The 20,000-nt window shown below is 39.4% G+C and overlaps 1 protein-coding gene across 1 annotated transcript in view; it reads right to left on the bottom strand.

Moving 5' to 3' along the window:
• Positions 1 to 3,163, bottom strand: part of LOC137974324 (uncharacterized) — a 24,347-nt gene extending 21,184 nt beyond the window's left edge. The window contains exons 1-2 of the mRNA XM_068821238.1: positions 3,039 to 3,163; positions 599 to 760 (exon numbers count right to left, since the gene is read on the bottom strand). Of these exons, the coding sequence (XP_068677339.1) occupies positions 599 to 652 (54 nt within the window). The 5' untranslated portion in view covers positions 653 to 760; positions 3,039 to 3,163. The remainder of the gene's footprint in view (positions 1 to 598; positions 761 to 3,038) is intronic.
• Between the last annotated feature and the right edge of the window lie 16,837 nt (positions 3,164 to 20,000).

Here is a 20,000-nt window from a genome sequence, read left to right as displayed (position 1 = left end):
AATTAAATATCCTAAAATACCATCAGTTGTGAAACTTGTCATTTTTAAAGGTTTCAGGTAATTGGTGAATGCGTCACTGTGCTCGATTAGTACAGTTGAATGATTCTACCTGCAATCTATCACCTTGCGTGCAGAGGAATTAAGAGATGCTTCGTAATTATTGTGCGAGCACGAAATTTTTGGAAGAGGCATCGTGTTGAAGCAGCAAACTCTTAAAAATGGGGCATAGTGAAGCTGAAGAAGATACAATTGCACTTTAATGAGAAAGAAACTCTTTAGATGCTAGAAAACTCTTTCACTGCAACCGGAAAACCATTTTAATGTAATGAAAACCCTGCCAGTGCAAGGTAAACGCTTTCAATGCACGAGAAAAAGTTGCAGTGCAAGAAAGCCTTCAAGTCTACTATCGAAAAAAAAAAATCATGAAATACAACCGAAGTCCTACATCCTGTCAACGAAAAGAAAACACTATTTACTAAACCCATTTTCCCGATATACAAGAAAATCCGTTAAAAATACATTGCGACGCCCCTTTACATATTAGAAAAAACCTTTGTTGTGCTGTCCTTTCTAATAATAAACCGGTAAATTAACTGACCTTTTGGAAAATGCATTTCAGCACTTGATCCGCCTCTCGTTTTAGAAGTTTCATAGGTTGATCTTTTTGTAACTTTCAGTGATCAGTCTACTCTAGGCCTCCTAGGTTCTCTGCTCACTCCTAGCTCCTAATCCGTCGACAGCCGCGAGTTGGCTTTGCTACCTGAAAGGTATTCCCAAATTATATGAAATCAATATTCTGTAAATTCTCTGGTGTCCCTCAAGTTTACTCTGTCTTTTGCATTCAATATATTTCACACAAGAGGAGGAGAAAGTTTAATAAAGAAGTTTATTAAGTGTTCAAGTATGTAGGCGATAAATATAGCAAAAGAATTTCCATTACGGGGACAGAAAAAGAATTCCTTAAACCAAGTGCCGAATCTAAGTGGAAACAAATGTCCCTTAATGCCAAAATCATTTTCGTGGTCTTTTTTGGCATTGTTTTTTGGTGTTATTAATACAATATCTGGAAGAAATCGTGATATTTTCGTTGGCAGTTGGTTAGAGAAGGTCACTTTTTTAATCGGCGTTCTCGTAGGGCTGGCCAAGGGATTGTAAAGATTGTCTTAGTTCTAAACTAATCTAGCAATGCTTCGCGATGAAGGCATGCCAACGCTCTTGATGTTGATGACAAGTAGATATCAAAAGAGTCGTGTAATTAGCTTGCTTTATTTGTCGTTATTGAACGTGAAAAAGCATGTTTTTTTTTTCGCACGGATAACCTGGTGTCTTTCCTGACTATTATTTGAGAGAGAAAAAGAGTTTACTGCAAACGGCAGGCAGGTTTTTGTAAAAAAAAAAGCCACGTTGATTCTCTTTTCTTAGCTCATTTCTTCGTTCTGAGATCTTGCTCGATTTTAAGCTATTTGACAAGAACTAGTCAACAACTGAGATTCGTTGATAGTTTGGCGAATCGGTTGGTTTACCGTTAGGCGCATAGGTGGTTCTGCATCTCTATTATTTTTGTATTTTTTGCGATGACAAATTTTATAACATACGAGGTAACTCAGGCTTGCAATTGCGGTCTTCAATTTGAGTGACACGTGGTGTACAAGATCTTTCTTTGTCTTTATGGCTAACGAAGCGATTTACAAATATGCAACGATGCAAGTCGGGGCATGACTCAGCAGGCTAGCAACTGTCGTTGTGCCATTGGCCATTCGCATGCTTGAGTGAATGGCTCATTAGGTGCTAATTATCTCATCAATTACCGAAATTATGAGATCCTGATCAGTCACCTTGGAATAGGAGCGATTAGAGTGTGATCACTAGAGAGGCTTTCCATCTCCTAAAAGTTTTTCCCCAAAAGAGGGATTAGAGAGACATTTAAAGGGTTACGTAAGAGTTGGCCGGGGAGGTGAGGGTTGGTGGCTTTGTCTGGGGCTCTTAGCCTGCGTAGCTTGCGGGATTGTTGGCACGGGAGGCAAATAGCGAGCGGTTAAGCCGCGCGAAGAATGGAGAGGAACGCTGAGACTCCTCGTGGCTTTGTCACTCGTTAATTTGCCTCTAGCGCCAACAATCCCGCAGCCTACTCAGGCAAAAGGTTCCAAAACGTAGCGCCGGGTATTTCATGTGCCACAGTTGTACAGCCGCAAATTTTACTCTTTTGAAATCCCTAAAATAAGGATTTTTCACCTCTTGTACAGGAGTCTCCTTTTGCGAAAAACATCTTTTGACCTTATAATTGTCGGGTCCTGTTACGTTTTTAAATTTTGCCTGAGATAACGGATCCATTTTTCCGGTACATTCACAACATAATCACCGAAGCCGGATGCAAACACTTACCACGTTTATAGATGGTAAGGTAAGTGATTGTTCTACTATGTACCACACAGGCTGAATATCTAAATGGACCAGAAATTTAAACTAACGAAAGGACTGCAGTAGACCAAATCGGCTAACTCTAAGTTGCACCCAATTCAAATCTGCCGGAGTTAAGTTTCTTTGTGTGTTGTATTTGCATTATAACGTGCATTCACATTTAAATGATGTGGAAATACCTGTAACAAAAGGTTTTATTCCCAAACATTGGGTTATTTGATTTGGTCTGTTTACCAAGACGGTGAAGACTTGTTTCCATATCTCAAAGTGCCCTTGGACGTGATGTACCTGGGAATGAAATTAAATCACTAGAATCGGAATGCTAAGAGTTAAGCCTAAATATTGTTTTAGGCCTAAGGTTAGCATTTCTAAGGGGTTTGGGCTTTTTCAACAGTTACATTATAACCTCAATCTGCATTTTACTCTGACCGATTGCAGTGATTTAATTTCAAATCCAGGCACCTCACGTCCCAGGGCACTCAGTGCCCTTGGACTGTGAGATATGGAAACAAGTCTTTACCTTTTACGGGAAGCCATCTTGTTCTTCGTCAGATGGTGCTTCAGAAATCACGTCCAAGTTTACCAATCAAAACACGCAAATAATGTTCTTCTCTACGCACCTTTGTAAAAAAGGAATAAATTAATCAGGCGGTTTGCGTTGTATCATCTGGCTACCGTTGGAGAGAGAAAGCTTAGCTGGCCTGCGACGGCTCTAATGATACCCTCGATGCTATTCTTGCTAGCCAGGACGGGGACCTCAAGGATTTCTATGGCACACAGGGTCTACGTGGTAGAATGTCGCGAATAAAATCCGCCTTTTTCCGGCCAACGTTTAAAGCTTCCTGAAACCAGTTTGCGGTCTGAAGTTGATATTGAGCTTTGGGAAGTATTAAGACAAAGATGCCTTTGTTACAAATTTTTCAGAGTTCTCGCTGAAAGAATGCCTGAATACAGCCTTCTTCCTTTGAAACGTGACTTCAGCGTGAATATGGCAATGCTGTTCGACATTTCAACGCTTCGAAGTAAATTTCACTTTTTTTTTCCTAGGTGGCGATAAAACCGTGTTTACTGCGCTTCGAAAAAAAATGCTTACATTCAAAATTCTGACAATTCAATGAAAACTCTTGAGTAGCACTTTCCTGCTGTGCTATTTATTTTGCTATAATAGGTGGTTTTAACTTTTGAGTCTGTCGGTGAAATGAAAAGCCACTGCATGAGCAATCCTTTTCTGTGGTGCTGTTTATTTTGCTGTGCAAGAAGGATCTAGCTTTTGAGTCTGTGGATGAAATCGTAAAGTGTGACCAGTTAACTTGAAGATGCTAAGCAGGGAAGCAGGGATAGCACAGTGTTGAGAGCACTCGTCTCCCACCAATGTGGCCCGGGTTCGATTGCCAAACTCGGCGCCATATGTGAGCAGTTGAGTTTGTTGGTTCTCTTAGTACTCTGCACCGGGTACACCAGTTTCCCCTCTCCTCAAAAACCAGCATTTGACTTGATTTGCGTTAATTGTTAATTGCAGTTTACAGTGTCTCCAATTTGTACTCCAGCGCTAGAACGACTAGACACTTAAATAAACTTCCTTTCCTTTTTCTTTCCCTTGGAGCTGTTTATTGTGTTGCGTTCTATGTGTTAAGTGACACCATTAAATTCAACTGAACAGTGCTTTCCTATAGTAATGTTTGTTCTAATAGCTAAAGTGATTCTTTACATATGTTTCTGTGCTGTTATCACCTGCCATTTCTTGGACTATAACATGTGGCATGCAAGCTAGCACATCAAAACACTATCCATGAGCCTATCCCGCCTCCTCATCGCCCACATAGTCTTATCTAGGTGGGCTCAGACGTTAACATAAATAAACTTCTCGCTTTTCACACACCAAGGCTCAAAATAGTTACATGTGCTTCTCCTCTTTCCTTGTTTCAAGGACCTTTGCATATTCGGGTGGCTTCGTTATTTCCTGTTTCGGCTTGGAATGTCAGTCAACTTGTTCTATGGAAGTCCACAAATTTTGGAGAAATGTGCTTCCCGAATTTCAGGTGTTGCCCGCAAGGAAGAGCTGCGAGGGCAAGGGACGGCCTTTCTTGCTTTCAAGGGTAACTCAGGTTGTTTCTCATCCATTTAAACTAACCACATGGACACTTTGTCCCCAAAAACGCTGTTGAACTTTCCCTATTTCGGCATCTCCATGAAAATGGCTTTGAAATTTCCGCTGATGAAAATTCTTTAAAATTTGTTTGTTTTTCGGAATGACTGCACTGACAGCTTTTGTTTTTCAAAACCGGTTTAGAAACGAACACGTTGCCGTGTAAACGCGCCTTTACCGTCTCGACTTGTAAGAAACCGTCTAAACGGTTCCCGAGTTTACAAGTCGCGTTTCTAACTATCAACAAGCAATTCTATTATTCTCCATCTTGGCGATGGCTTACCCTCTCATCGACAATTTGGTGTTCAATCGAAGTGAGATTCATCATCATCATTTTATTTCAATGTTCAATTTCACAAATTGAAGAAATACACAGCCCGATGATAGCAAAGCTAATGAAGGCGGGCTGTGTAACTTGAATCACATTTAGCAAGTTAGATTAAAATAAAATAAAAATAAGATAGATAGGTAGCTAGCATTTAAATAGAGCAAGAACCTATAAGAAGACTTGAAACTCACTTCGTTTGAGCACTGAGATCAGATTTGTTTAATATATATAATGATTTAACGAAACCTTTGCTTAAATTTTTCAATTGGGGACAGGGTTAAGAAATCAAATCGAATCAACTCTTATCACATCGTAGGTTGGTTTTGAGGAGAGGGGAAGACCGTAGTACCCGGAGAAAAACCTTTCGGAGCAGAGCACAAAACTAACAAACCGACAAAACCCTCATGTGAAGCCAAGTCTGGGATTTGAAACCCGGGCCGCATTAGTAGAAGGCCACTGGTCTCACCACTGCGTCATCTTTGTTCCCCTTTTCAATGATAGACATCGCATTCCTTAATGTCTGCATCTCCGTGCAACTGTTTCTTGAAAATAGTGACATCAAATAATCCATTAAGGCGCACTAGATAGAGCGCTTTTCAATTGAGTGTTCAAGGTAATTAGTGAATTACTGTGGTTTTGCATTACTTCACTCACTGATTGGTTCAACGGTTTCGCGCCATTTTTTCAACAATCAGAAGTGAAACCAAAACCAATCGTTACACATTTTCGCGCGCTTTTTGTCGGCTACGTGTAATTACTTCGAGTTTTGATTGGTTTACTGGATTGTCTCCGTCCTTTTTGATTGGCCAAAGTATCTACTTTGGTTTTGGTTTTACGACAATCATTTGAAAACCGCTCTATTGCTGTTTCCCTCTACAACGCAATTATAGGGCAATCCAGTGACCGATAATTGATAACACATTTTCAGGGTTCCATGTGTAGATTCATACATTTTTAATATCAACGCACTTTCGATTGAGTAAAAAAGGCTCAGAAGCATTAACAAGCGAAGATAAGATGTGTCCGTTAGACAAGGTCTTGCAAAACGAAAATCTCTAGTTCACAAGGTAGTGTTGGTATTAGAACTCAAATGTTTTTGGTCTGAACACTTTGATACGCAATATTTGCAACAAAAACATTTACTTCGATTTTTTTTTTTTTTTGTTGATCCAGGACTCGGAAATTCGCGCACCATCTCGGTTCGTTTGGACGAAGACCGGGCTGTTGTTTTGTCATTACATTTAAAGTTTCTTGCTCCCATCATTAAGTATGTTCGGAACAAAAATTTAGCAGAATGTTTCTCCAATTCGTATGGCACTAGGCAAGTTGTTTCGCAATGGCGACGGCCTTTGCCTAATCTTTAGTGCCAATATTTTTACTTTGGCAGAATTCGCCGTGTACCTCGTTTTTGAAGATAACTGGCAATGCGTGACGTGTAGTTTTTTTGTCAAGGCATGAAATGTCCTGTTGTCAGAAAGATTGCTCTTGCTCTGTTTTGAAAAGGACTGAGGAACTCAATACGAAAAGGCAGTTGATAGCTTGTGTGCTTAGTAACCATTAGCCGAGAGTTCAAGGCTGAAGATTGCAAAAGGCACTTAGAGGAAAAAAACCTTTTACTGTAACTGAATTATTAATGGTTTTAGTTGAACAAGATAATGAAAGTAGGAATCAAAGCAGGAAAATCTGACTTTGGATATTTTAGAACTGCCACTGTGATCTTATATGGACACTTATGATGTTATCTGAGACTCGATATTTAAGAATCAGAATTAATTGGTCTTAAAGAGTGGAGCCTTGTAGAACGGCAAAATGAGTACAAATTAAATGAAAGGTACTGAGCATTACTTTCCTGGGGTTCTGAGGTTTGTTTTGCTGTACAAGTAGTTTCTAACTTTTGAGTCTGTGGATCATCAAATCCTAAAGTATGACCATTCATTTGAAAGACACCGAGCCGTACTTTCCCGTGATGCTGTTTATTTTGCATCACAAGGTATTTCTAAGATGAGAGTCAGTCTGGATAAAATCCAATTTGACCATTCATTACTTTTAACACGCACCAGCTCACTATTCAGATACGTTCATTACAAACTAAAGGTAAGCAGCTCATTTTCATACCGTCTTTACGCGCTTTTGGCCCAGCCCTGATTTTCCAGTCGATAAATCAAATTCTTGAATGTCAAACACTAAGTAATAGTAAAATTAATGGCGTATTTCTGAGCTTTACGCTATAAAATCTGTTCCACTTACTCAATGTTGCAATGTCTCCAGTAGGTTGAAAGTTAAATCGTGAATTTTATCGTCTTTTCCCTTCATCTTTTCTATGTTATATCAACCAAGGTTTTCAAAATGTTTAAGATAACCGTGGATGGCTTTTTAACTTTTCGGTTCTCATGAACTAAATGTCTTCTTCGTTTGCCACAACCTGTTTTAGTCTCTTTCCTCTTTTGGTAGTGCGGAAATGAAAACTGGGGGAAGACTTTAAGTGTTGTTGTATATTTTTAAAAGGAAAAGGCACGGTGTCATAACAGCTTCTTACCTACAAGGGCATCTACTTAAGGACTACGGCGTAGGTTGTAAACTCGAAATTAGGAATTATGTTGAGTGGTGTCAAGTTTTCGTTTTTGTGAGAGTTGTGACTAAAGAATTAATAAATGCAAAATAATCGACATAGTCAACCTTTCCTACCTTTTTATGTCATTTGATGGCAGATAGATGTTTTTAGTGGAGAGCATTTTCAGTGCAAAGTGTCATGAAAAATGGAAAGTTTTTAACTTTCTTCATAGAACTGCAAAAGATACTGCTACCGTCTGTAGTTTGCACTCAATGTTTAAACTTTGCCTCGGGGCAGATATCTCTCTTTTCCACTCTTTTATTGTTCACTAAAACAAAGGGCAGATATCTCTCTATATCACACGCAATGTTCCTGTGCAGGCAAATTCAAAATCCCTCTCCAAGCATACTGATGGGCTTCATTTTCTAGCATTCGATCAAATTCCTCCACGTTGCACGTAAAGTTTTAGACAAGCTTTGGAGAAATTCTTTTCCGGGTCTAATGTGTCAAGAATTTCCTTGATCTTTCAGAATAAGCGAACAATCTGGCTGATAGTTAAGTACTTAAGAAAGTGAACGCCTATTTCCGATTTCTCTAGAGGCTTTGTTGCAGTTTGTTGAAAGAAAAACTCTTTCGATTTTTTGCCGTATTCGACTGGCTCGGCAGCAACCGAGAAAAAAGCGTTAAACTTTTTTTCGTGTATTTCCGAGGTTATTATTCTTTCGTGAACGCGATGACAACGAAGGTATTTATTTCCGCGTCAATTTTCAGGCCTCAGTCGCCAACGGATGTGCGACATGTCTATTTGAAGCCAATGCTTATTGCGAAATTTGCGTGTAAATCAGCTCTCACGAACTTCGCTAAAACTTTTACTCCCGCGCAATATCCGTGTCAATACGTAAAAGGATATACTAGTCACGTATACTACTGCCACAAAAAATGACAGCATTCTATAAAGGACCAAGTCAAGTGGAACATTGCGATAATCCTTCCATTCTGCAATATTATTTATATTATCATGATTCTGACCAGAGGCTTTCAAACTCTTATTTGCTTAAGCAAAGTACACTGGTTCTTCCGGCTTTTTCTTCCTTGAGTGTCTCAAACTGTCAATATGTTCTGATTTTATCAAACCGCCAAAGTTATTTTTAAAAACTCTCAAGTTTACGCATGGGATTAAGAGCTGTTTTCTGAATTTTTCTTGGCAAAATATCTCAAGTCACACTAGCCGCGGATAAATAATGTTAGTTGTAGCTTACATTCGAAGTAGATAAAAAAAACGTGGCAGAGATAAATTGATATTCTTAAGAAATGAAATGAGGCTTCAGTAGTGAATTTAATTATATGCTAAAATTATCTCCGATTTCGATGCACCTGTTAAAGAGCGAAACACAGACAAATATACCATCGATTTCCGAGTGATGCTCGTCGAGAAACGTCTACATTACGCTTAAGATACTTTCCAAAATAATCCATGCACTTTTCTTCGAGCTTTTTTCCTTCTGCCAACATTCTTACAAACAAACTCGCACGCAAACAATTTTAGTTTTCCTACCTTGTTTCAGTTTCAATTTCACGTTTTAAATCGCTCCACTTTGTTAATCAAAAAGACAGCAAATGCCTAAAAATTCTTTTCCTTGATTTTTCTTTAATTTCTAAAATTCTCTTTGTTTTTGTAATCAATTTTATCAATCCCTTTAAACCGTAAGCCAAACCTCGGGCCAGTATCTTTCTGAAGTGGTGTTCTAACCCCCACTGTGAAATGAAACCTGGGCCCTCGAGAGTTATTGTAAATTCCTCGGCTTCAGTTTTCCTTTTATGGAAATGTTCAAAGGCACTCGTGAATGCTTTTTGAATGTTTCTCGCAAGGTCGCGACCTGGCCTTGACCTTTTTTGTCATGAATTTCGTGGGTAGTTTGAAAATATGGTCGTAAACATCACACCAAACATCAATTGTTGTAACATTAGGTTGCCGTAGAAACGCCTCTTGCATTTGGTTCTGTTCTGAAAGTAGGAGAGATCCTAATTTTTGACCATTTAAATGAAATCTACTGAGCAGCATGCACTCTCCTTTGGTGCTGTTTATTTTGCTTCAAAAGCTAAGGTGACTAGAATCGCTTTTCTGATTTCCAGTTAACCTGAATCGCGTAGTCATATCCCTGTGGTGCAAATTAAGCAATGTCGCAGAACTTTCGGCATAAACCCATAAATTGTACCTACACCGGATAGCAAGAACATCCATCTTAAACTGACTGCGCGTGTGTCATTATATTTAGGTTCAAGTTCGATAATGTTTGTCAGGGGAGCTCTGGTTATGAATCACTTTCGGTACCAGTTTTGTTAAAATATCTGCAAAGCATTGGAGCATCGAAGACAGCAAAACTCAACGTTATCAACTCCTTGTGTGGGCCCATATCAGTTTGTATGTGTTTTCCAGAAACTTCCTATATGCCACATGATGTATTGCATGTATTTACCTTAAGATATTTCCTAATGATAAAGCGATCTAGAAGTGGCTTGTCTCATTTGAGGCCCTTGTAATACTTTAGGTCCTTTAAATTATTTGAAGTACTCTTCGGTCCTAAAGTCTCCCGCAAACATCCCTTCTCAAACGTCATGCATATCACATTAGCTCCTAATCTTGTGAAGTTGTTCTTCATTAAAGTTATCTTTAGTATCGAAACGACATAAGCTTTGTTCAAGTATGCGAATTCGTTAGCATGCACGAGGGTTCGCAATGGGCCGCTGTAAGTCAAAAACGGCGAAGAAGTAGAAGAAATCACGTCTTTCCTGACTTGCGAGTTGCAGTGCAAACGTTATGAGAAAATTGGTAATTGCACCTCATATGCACTCCCACGTGATGTCTTCTACTGAAAAGTACTTTCTCTAAACGAGGAAGTACCAAAAATGTAATACCCGCTGCGGTTCTTTTGCGTGCAATCTTTTCGCGCGCTGCATGTGTCCGGCACGATACTCCTATCACGGAGGTGGTCCACTGTATGGCCACTTTTTGGAATTCCCTTCTGACGAACGCGTTAAAACAAAGGTTTCGTTAGTAACAAGGTACGACGAAAATGTCTTTTGTAAGATTAACAATGTTTACCTTTTGGCAGACGAGGAACTTGTAGGTCCTTCAATTTCACAGTATTCGGTGTAGCTGTAAACTATACACTTGTAAGTTTACACTGAAAGCCCCAACTGCCGCAACGACTAGATTTATGCCCAGGGGTCCAGTATTAAAGGCGTGTTTTAATAGCTATATTACACTTGTGAGAGTCCTGTATATCCTGAACACTTATCAAAGTTCTCAATGAATGCTTTTTGGCCCAATTTCATTTCTGTGTACGTTTCCCTGTTAATCCCTCGATCATGGCGAAAATACCCAAACAAACGTAACGTTATTCGGCCCTATTATTTACCAAAGGTGGTCGAGATAAAACTTCCTCGTACAGTGTCAATACATTTTTGATCGAAAAGGAGAGGAGAACAAGGAAAATCATCTACGGATCATTTCAAGAGGTGTCAAATCAGTGGTATATCGATCCAAATTAAATGTCAATGTACGGTTATGAAGACAGGTGATGAGAAGAGGGAAATTAATCGACTCTTCTTTATGTTTTTACGTATCAGTTGTTGATTTACGTCCAATTTCTCAGTCATCACAGTACCACAGCACAAGGAAGCATAGATGGCTTTCGCTATATTGTCCGGTTCAATTAGTAGGCGGAAAACGATCGTCTATTTGGCATCGATATGTCAGGTCGTCTTTGCGAATACTTGCAATGTGCTAATTCTAGACAACCTCTACTTTAGAGAAAAACATTGAAGAGTATTCTTTTGTAAACGATAACACTGTATTTATTTGAATTTTCACACTTTAGGAACTGGCCCCAGTTGTTCGAAAGCTGGATAGCGCTATCCGCCGGATAAATCACTATCCAGTGGATAAGTCATAGTGAAACCAATTGCGCTATCCAGTGGATAATGATTTATCCGGTGGACAGCATTATCCACCTTTTGAACAGCTGGGGCCTGATCTATAGACTAAAAACAGCACCAGGAAAGTACTGCTTCGTACCTTTTATCCCAATGGTTACTCCTAAAGGTTCTACCGACAGACTCGAAAGTTAGAACCACCGTGCTACATCAGCATAACATTTGAACAGCTCGACGAAACTGCTGCTGAATAGCTAGCCTTAATTTCGTTGGGGCATCCACCCCAACTCTAAAAGTTGTAATTACGACAGGAAAAAAGCAGTTCCGTTGCTTTCAAGAGCCACACTTAGATTTGATAGTTGACTCAAATTCAACTAAAGCTATTTAATTCATTGTGGACTCTTCGAAACAAAAATACTAGGCGTTTTCCTTTGTTCCTGTTCTTCTACATTTTAAAATCACTTTGGCGCGAAAATCTGACGCGGCTGCCGACCCTCTGGGTATCCGAATCCAGACCATTCGGAGCACTTGTTCTCAGCTCACCTCGGCAAAAATCATGCATTCCGTTTTTGAATTATATGTTCGTTTGGAGAACCTTATCGCAGTTTTCATTTAATCCGCATACGGAAGAGCTAATGGAAAGATTGCATTGTACCGCAACCCAAGGCTTTTTTCAGTGGAAGTCGTTTTATCACAGCGGTTTGTTGGTACCTTATAAGTTTCTTAATTCTACATCACCTACAGTAAGACAACAATGTTACTTAGGATTCAGAAACGCCAAATAAGGAAATTTTTCGCACTTTAATTTGCGTAATTGCATCTTCTATAAAGTGCTTATGGTAGCGTAGATGTATTATATCTACGATCAAGTTTCCCCAGGCGGAGATTTCACTTTAAATGAAGACAAATGTATAAGTGCAGTCAAACTTTCAAACTGGATTCACAGACTGATAAGCTTTAGCAGCAGTTCGGCTTTTTTTAAAGAAAGGACGAGTGCGACTTATCAGCACTGAGTGTAGCCCACACTTTTCAATGCTCTAGAAGCTCTCCTTGAGTCGGATTTTGCATTTATGACAGACAATAATTATTGTTGTCCGAGTTATTGAAATTTCACACCTCAAAGATTGCACAGCAATAAAGCTCTTGAAACGTCTGTAACACAAGCAATATCACCAATCTCTGCACCATTAATTGCCAAAGTTTTGTTTATACCTCGTATTGGGCCTTCGTCCTAAAATTGATCTAAAATTAGCTCCTCAGAAAAGAAAAACCTGTATAAAATGGAGATGGTTGCCTCAGAAACCGCTCAATTAACACCTGTTGCCTAGTAACTGTGTCAGTGAATCAAGTGTGATATTATGTCCACCTTCCGTACTTCCAAAAATTACATTCACACCATAGTCACCCATCATGGACTAAAACAAATCTCAAACTTCCACGTGATTTTAACATCCGAGAGTTTTTTTTTTTTCTTACAAAACGTTAGGCGAGACATTTTTTCTTTTTGCTCTGCAAGTGTTTTCCGTGCAAACACTCTTAATGGTTGCACATTTATTATCGGATATCACAGAAGAATTGACCCCCAAAATCACTCAAGTGTACCTGTCGCTTCAAACGTTCCGCATTTTACATTCTCAATATATACACCTGAATCACTGTGACCTTTGCTACCTGCTGCACTTAAGTATCCAAACCGCAAAACACAATGACTAAGTTTCATTGGAAGCGTATTGAGTTCCTGTTGTGCTAACTCGAGTGTTTATAACAGGGTATTGACTCTGCGACTTAATTTTTTGTAAGTTCTCTCTGAGACTGCGAACTCTTTTTAGTACTGATCAGTTTTATCTGGTTTAAAATACAGGCAGCAATGTGAAACGCTGTTTCCTTTTGGACATCAAATCTATTGTAGTTCTCCTCTACAGATTTATTTGGACCATTAAACTTTTCGAGTGTCGCGAAAATTGCGCAATGTTCAGACCGCAAGCTTTGCCAGACCTTAGTCATCGTGAACTTAACGCCTTCTTGAGTTTCGGCGTAAAAAAATTGACAACTGATAGACCTTTTTATGGCTCCATTGTTATGACTGCCCTGATCGTTTTTTTGGAGACTGGTCTGTTTCTTTCAAAATTTGTCTTCCTTAAGCTGAAGGCAATGAAAAAGATGAAGGACAAGTTCCACCGAGACTGTCCCTGTCCTGAATTGGACATGCACTATGCGACCTAATCGTAGCTAAAAGGGTGCATAATGTTTATCCTTCAACTGAAAGCTACTGAAACGAACTATTTCCGGTGCCCAGTTTTTCTGCAGTAACTTAGGTCGGTGTCGCAACATGAAGCTCGAAATCTCACCTTTGTCCAAAAGTGCAATTTTGTTTGCTTTTAGGTAACCAGATTAGCATTTTCACAAAAAATTGGAATCCTAGATTCCTGTAACATCGAGTCTCCATGTCAGTTGTTCCATTCCAATTGTTCTTCTTTGAATTGCTGTTGAGCATGCGCGCTTTTTGCTCGCAAACAGACTTGTTTGGTAAGAACGTTGCGCAGAGATTAAAATTGTTATACTCGCTCTCATAGAGTTTATACTGTAAGGGATTTGTACATGAAAACGGCTGGCATATAGAGTTGTCTCCAGTTAAAAGATCTACCTGATTTTGGGCGCAAATTTCATTTCCATAATAATTATGACCCTCTTGAGTATGAGAAGCGTTTCCAAGTACCCGACCCTCGAAAAAGTTATTTGTAAAATAAAAGCGGAAAGGGTGTGGCATCGGATCCTTGCGGCGCCTTGCAAAAAATAATCATTTCTAAACAAAGAGTTTGCTTCTATTGAGTTGTATAAAAACGTCGTTTGATTTGGCATTTTCCGATTCAAGTGTCAGTAATTTGACTCAAATAAGTAAGCTCAAGCAGACTTAAATGACTAGGCTATGGATCATGGCTCTTTGAAACCCCGGACCTAATTTGCATCTAAAAAAATTTTATATAAACTGTAAACAGTACAGAATAGAGTGTGGTCAGATAAGTAAAATGGGCAAGTTCTAGACTTTTGCGTTCAAGAGTGAGTTTTAAGGTTTAACCCTTTTGAGTTATGATTTTTGGCCAATGACTTGAACTCTTTTCAGTGCGTTGTAGCAAGCAAAATTTACATACAAAACTTTTAAATATCGGCCAGCCGGGCTAAATCATTTATTAGGATTTGAAAAAGCGTTGTTTTATCAGCTAAAGGGCCAGATTTGGAACCTTTTGTCCAAGAATGGGCTTTAGTAAGGTTTTTGATTTTGAGAAGGAGTCGCGAATTATATAAAAGTTTGCATGCAAAGTAGGTTCCCGCAACACCACGTGCCGCTTACGCCAGAAGAAGTGATCTCGTTGGACTTTGCTCGTTTTGCCATGTCGCCTTCACCTTTACGGCATGATACTTGACAAATTGTACCCGAGTCATCAAACGTAATAAATCCTCCAAAAAAATTCCCTTATCAATATAGATGAAAAGCGGTTGATTTCTTTTGTTTTGGCTTTGTGACCGTTCATCACCAATATTTCCTCTTGCGCACGCAAGTTTTGCTGTTTTTAGGTCAAAAGTTTGCAAAAATAATTTCCTTTTGCCTCAAAATTTACTCCATGGCTAGAAGATGGACTAATTTTGGTACGAAAGACTTAAAGTAACACGTTTTAGACCATTCCGTTCAGACGAAGTGTAACAATTTTGCTAAATGAAACACTTTTTGTTAATTTTTTTTTTCATCGTTAGGTTCTGTAACTACAAAAGACGACAAATAACGGTAGATAAAAATACAATAATGTAACAAATGCTGTGAAGGAAATTTGGACCGGTCTGGCGTAAGATAGAACGGCACAATATCCTCTCGTGTTTATGGCAATTTAGCTTCTAGTGCGAGAGATAATGATCAAACCGGCCCGTTTTGCGTTATTTAATTGCTTTTTTGTGTCGGGCAAACTTTGAAACTATGCTTTTTTTTTGGGGGGGGGGGGAAGGGACAATGGTAAGAACTTCACTTTGCCGTTAACTGATCAAATTTTTTTTCTTAAAAAATAGAGCCGCAATTCGTGCATACAAAACATAGGGACCGAGAAAAACTGCTTTTCCACGGTGCAGATACACGCTCCAATACAACGAGGCTATTTTCCAGAGCATATTAGATTACTTTATATTTAGAACACAATTTACTTATTTCAATTATTAAAATATCACGTTCAAAGGTATTCCTTACGCCATCTCGAACGCGCAAAAATGCGAAGCATTGAGAAAATGCTTCTGTGGCTGCTAAATTACCACAGCATACGTCATCCACTTCTAAAAGGAGTTAATATTACACAGAACACTCTACCTAAGCTACTGTTTAAGAAAGTTCCGACACTGACAGAGTCAAGAGATTAATTTGTCATGATTTGTAATTTGTAAATTGACAAAGGTGCTGGGCTTACAAACTATCAAACATTTCTATCTATAGCTGATCTCACCGGTGCCTTGTAATCTTAAAACAGTGCTGTTTTAATGTAACAAAAAACTTAATGAGGCCTTGAAATATGATGCAAAACTAGGAGTGCATCGTACGTATTTGAGCTCAAAAAATATCACAAAATAAGTTGAATCTTACATTATTTATAACCCGTAACAAAGTTTCAGAACCCACTTTTATAAATTTCTGTGATGGCAGAGAGGATTTGAAATTGAAGTGATTTATTCCCTGCCCACAGCCACGTATCCGTTTTCGTTTTATTCGCGGATCGTCCTTCCGTCCATACGTATCCGACGAAAACGGTGACCGTAAACGCAACTTTTTCGAAATCTCTCACCAGAGTGGACACTTTTGAGAACGCAATTTTGTGTTTCCGTGTGGACAGTGAAAACAAAACTTTTCAAAAACGACGACATCACATTATTGGATCCTGCCTACCTCGTCGTCACTGACCGCTCCAAGGATCAACCTTAAATGCAAAATGGTGCAAAATTTTGTTTGGCATAATTCCCAGTCGACATTTTCGGAGGTCTTGGCTACATGCCCTTGCCTTCAGTTACATCTACCAGGTTTTTGTCCTGACTGTGACATCTTTAAAAGACATTTCCTTGTAAATTCCATTTTTTTTTAAATTTGTTTCGCAAATACAGGCAAACAAAGCGAGTAAAAAATAGCACGAATTTCTGTCTTGCGGGCTCATTGTACTGAGAAATGCGCATGCTCCTTCAGCGGCGTTGGCGTTTCGAATAGTTGTCCAGTCAATATACTTACTTGACCCATCAACAAATTGCAACAGAAGATTTTTCTTCACCATTGATCTCAGAAAAGTAGCATGAATAAACATATCAAAATTCTAGAACATGCTAAGAAGGGGGAGATACATTTTTTTACTGAGACCATATACCGATCCACAAGGACATCATGAAAACGAGGCTATCTTCAGGGTTCGTACCGCTTTTAAGCTCTTTAAATTCCATGACCTTTTCTAGGCTTCCCACCTTAAGTTTAGCTGTCACGTAAGAAAATTTTCAAAACTATCCTTACTTTTGGATATTTTCTGATGCATAACTCAGATCAAATTTATAAATTAACGACCTCGGTCGCGTCAAACTTCCGCTTGTTTGATAGAAATTAAAACTCGTCTATATTTCACTTTATCCCTGCTTTGACAACTGCACGGATTTATAATTATAATTTCCTATGACTTTCCATGACTGACCATAAAATTCCACGCTTTCCAGGCCCGGAGAATGAAATTCTTAAATTCCATGACTTTCGCAGGTTTCCATGACCTGTACAGGGCTGGCAACCCCCAACTCTTCAAATATTTAGAATTGATAGGGATGGGATGATAGATGACGTGATTTATGATAACGTCTTATTGCGTCCTTTACGCAAAAAGAAATTACATTGTCATTCAACTTAGGCTAAATTTTAAAACGCACGAAAAATATGTCATTGGCATTGCAACATTTGATTTGATTGGTTTATTTCGGATCAATCACACTATTGCTCAAATTACAAATCGTCAATAGCAAAGCTTGCAAAAACTGTTTATCGGAGTTATGAGAAAAATTAACTTTTGAATTTTTTCTTTATCTATGTTAAAATAACTCAAAACATGCAAAGTATTTGAAATTTTACTGTTGTGAAAGTCTATTCTCACTAGAACGACAAACTTCGGTGATTACTCACGAGATTTCAGATCGGCAATCTTGAGATCAGGAGATTTGGTCCAAAATCTTGAGTCTCCATGATTATGCGGGAGAGTTGACAGCCCTGCCTGTACAAACTCTCACATGCATTTTTTGGCCAAAATTCACAATTGCTCAAAGCTCAAAGTCAAATGGAAAGACAGTTGAATAATAAGTTGTAGCCGGCTATGCTTACAGTTTTCTCATAAATACAATAATGCAAAACTGTTCAAGGTCAGCATGAACGCGAGGGTAAATACAAAGCAACATGTCTGCGGTTAGTGGCTTGTCATTTGTAAAGGGGAGTAGCGATAGCTTAGCGGTTATCAACCCTGCCTTCCACCTCTGCGAGTCAAGTTAAACCCTCGGCACCGAGGTCGTGTGGGGGCTTAGTTTCAGTCGATCGTAATCTGACTTGGAGGGTTTTTTTCCGGGTACTCCTGAGAAAAAGCGACTTTCAGTCAATTACATCCTTCGGGAGGATACCCTAGATGGGGATAACCGTGGTATCCTTTGCTTTCATTGAATTGAATGAATGAAGTTGAATTAAATTAAAGTAAGTAAAAACTCTAACTGACACCACTGAAATAAGGACAGTCATCTCTAAGACACCTCAGCAAATACAATTTCAGTAGGGAAGGATGCATATGACATGGATGACCATCATCTTCACTACGGCTTTCAGAGTCATTTGCTGTGGAGAGTTAGTGCAACCAGAGCCTCTAAAGCTGACTAGAAGCGGCTGGACATTTGAGGTTGTGCTTCTGCGGTACACTTTAGGCTGATGTAATGTGCAGATTAATTACATCTGATTACGCTAAGGGATAGCTTCAGGTGTTTGGAGGTAGATGGGTTCATTACAGGGAGAAAAGAACCATCACAGACCTTCCAAGCCCATTCCTCTGTTGACACTGGTTCACTGACCCCCTTCCACTGTTGGACTTGAAGTAAACACGACAACCGTGATACATTGCTGCTGCTGATGTAGGTCCTTCGGTAGCTAAGAGAATCCAGGCCTTCGTCAGATTTTCCATATAAGACATACCACAGCCTTTTCACATACCACAGCCTTTGGAGGCAGATTTGTCGTTAACAGCATTTGCCTGATCGCGAAAATGAGGGCTGACAAGGAACTTCTTCAGCAAGTACCCCTTGCCAATTCCATTGAGGCCAGAAGTGGTATACATACATAATTGACCTCTTAGGGCTTTTATGGGCCAATGAAACGAAATCAACGAAAGTACAACAACTTTTAACGGCGAAATGACAAGCACATATAGGCATCAAACCATCGAACTATCTTTCTTCCAATGTGATGTCGCTTAAATCTAAATTCCATTCCATGATTCAAACGCCCTCTCGTGAAGAGATCAATTTTAAAAGAGTCGAGACTGCGCAGAATGACCGGAAGTCGCTTGAATCGGCGGACTGTTGAATTGGAACCAGCCAGAGCTCTCGATCCACGACGCTGGCCAAGAGGATCGCAGCTCTGAGAACGAGAACGCGTTCTCTTCACCAGAGCCTCGGATCTTATGTCTGCGCATGACCCTAGGCTCTGGGTAACTCGATGTAGGAACACCAATTAGCGGCGTCGTATAGGTTCTTTATAGGGGCGAAAAATTGGCTGATTTGAAACCTTACAGGCGCTGCCTGCACTCATATATTTTCGACGGACTTCTCGGTGTGCTTAAACAAATGAAAAAAATGGCAGCTCAACCGGTGTCAACTCGAGACAGGCGTTTCGTGTTGCCTACTATTTGTTTATTGGTTTAATTGTGCGATCACGTTCTGGCGCCTTCTCGAGAGTACTTCGAATTTGCCTATCAGTGATGCTGTACTAATACATGGAGATGTTTTATGGCGCTGGTGTTACAAACCTCTATATTCGGAGGAAAGTAGATCTTATTAAGTAACGTCGCTTGGTATCGGACAAAAAAGAAAATTGGAGGTAAGTCGCATAGCATTTTTTTTTTAGTAGATAATTAATGCTTCAAATTTGAGAAAGGGAAGGAAACTCTCATAGCATTAATGGCTTTGTATTTTGAAGGCTATTTTTTATAAAACTGTTATTCATGGATTGTCTTTGAAAAATGCGTGGTTAGCCCAACCAAGTTTTCGTTTTGGATTTGATATTGCAATCAAGCACTTGGTAGTTAAGATCTAGCATTTCTTCTGGCATAATCACACACACCGGGGTCTAAAAAGAGGGGATATCTTTTAATTGGTTAGGCCCCGCACCGGTCTCTTAAGAAATACGCATGAGAAACAAACACTTTGTATGCAGGGTTCGCCCATAGATCGCATGCGCAAAAGTAGAATGAGGGCTCTCTGGGGGTCGAAGATTGGGGCTCTCCTCATAAACAGATGTTGTTTTGTTATCGTGCTTTTTCAACCTCAATTATTCTGGACTTTTGATTATGTTGCAGGGGATGGAATTCTGTTTTTTT

This window comes from Montipora foliosa, chromosome 10 (assembly GCF_036669935.1).
Source record: "Montipora foliosa isolate CH-2021 chromosome 10, ASM3666993v2, whole genome shotgun sequence".
NCBI classification, from domain to species: Eukaryota; Metazoa; Cnidaria; class Anthozoa; order Scleractinia; family Acroporidae; genus Montipora; species Montipora foliosa.
This window is presented reverse-complemented; position numbering and strand designations above follow the sequence as displayed.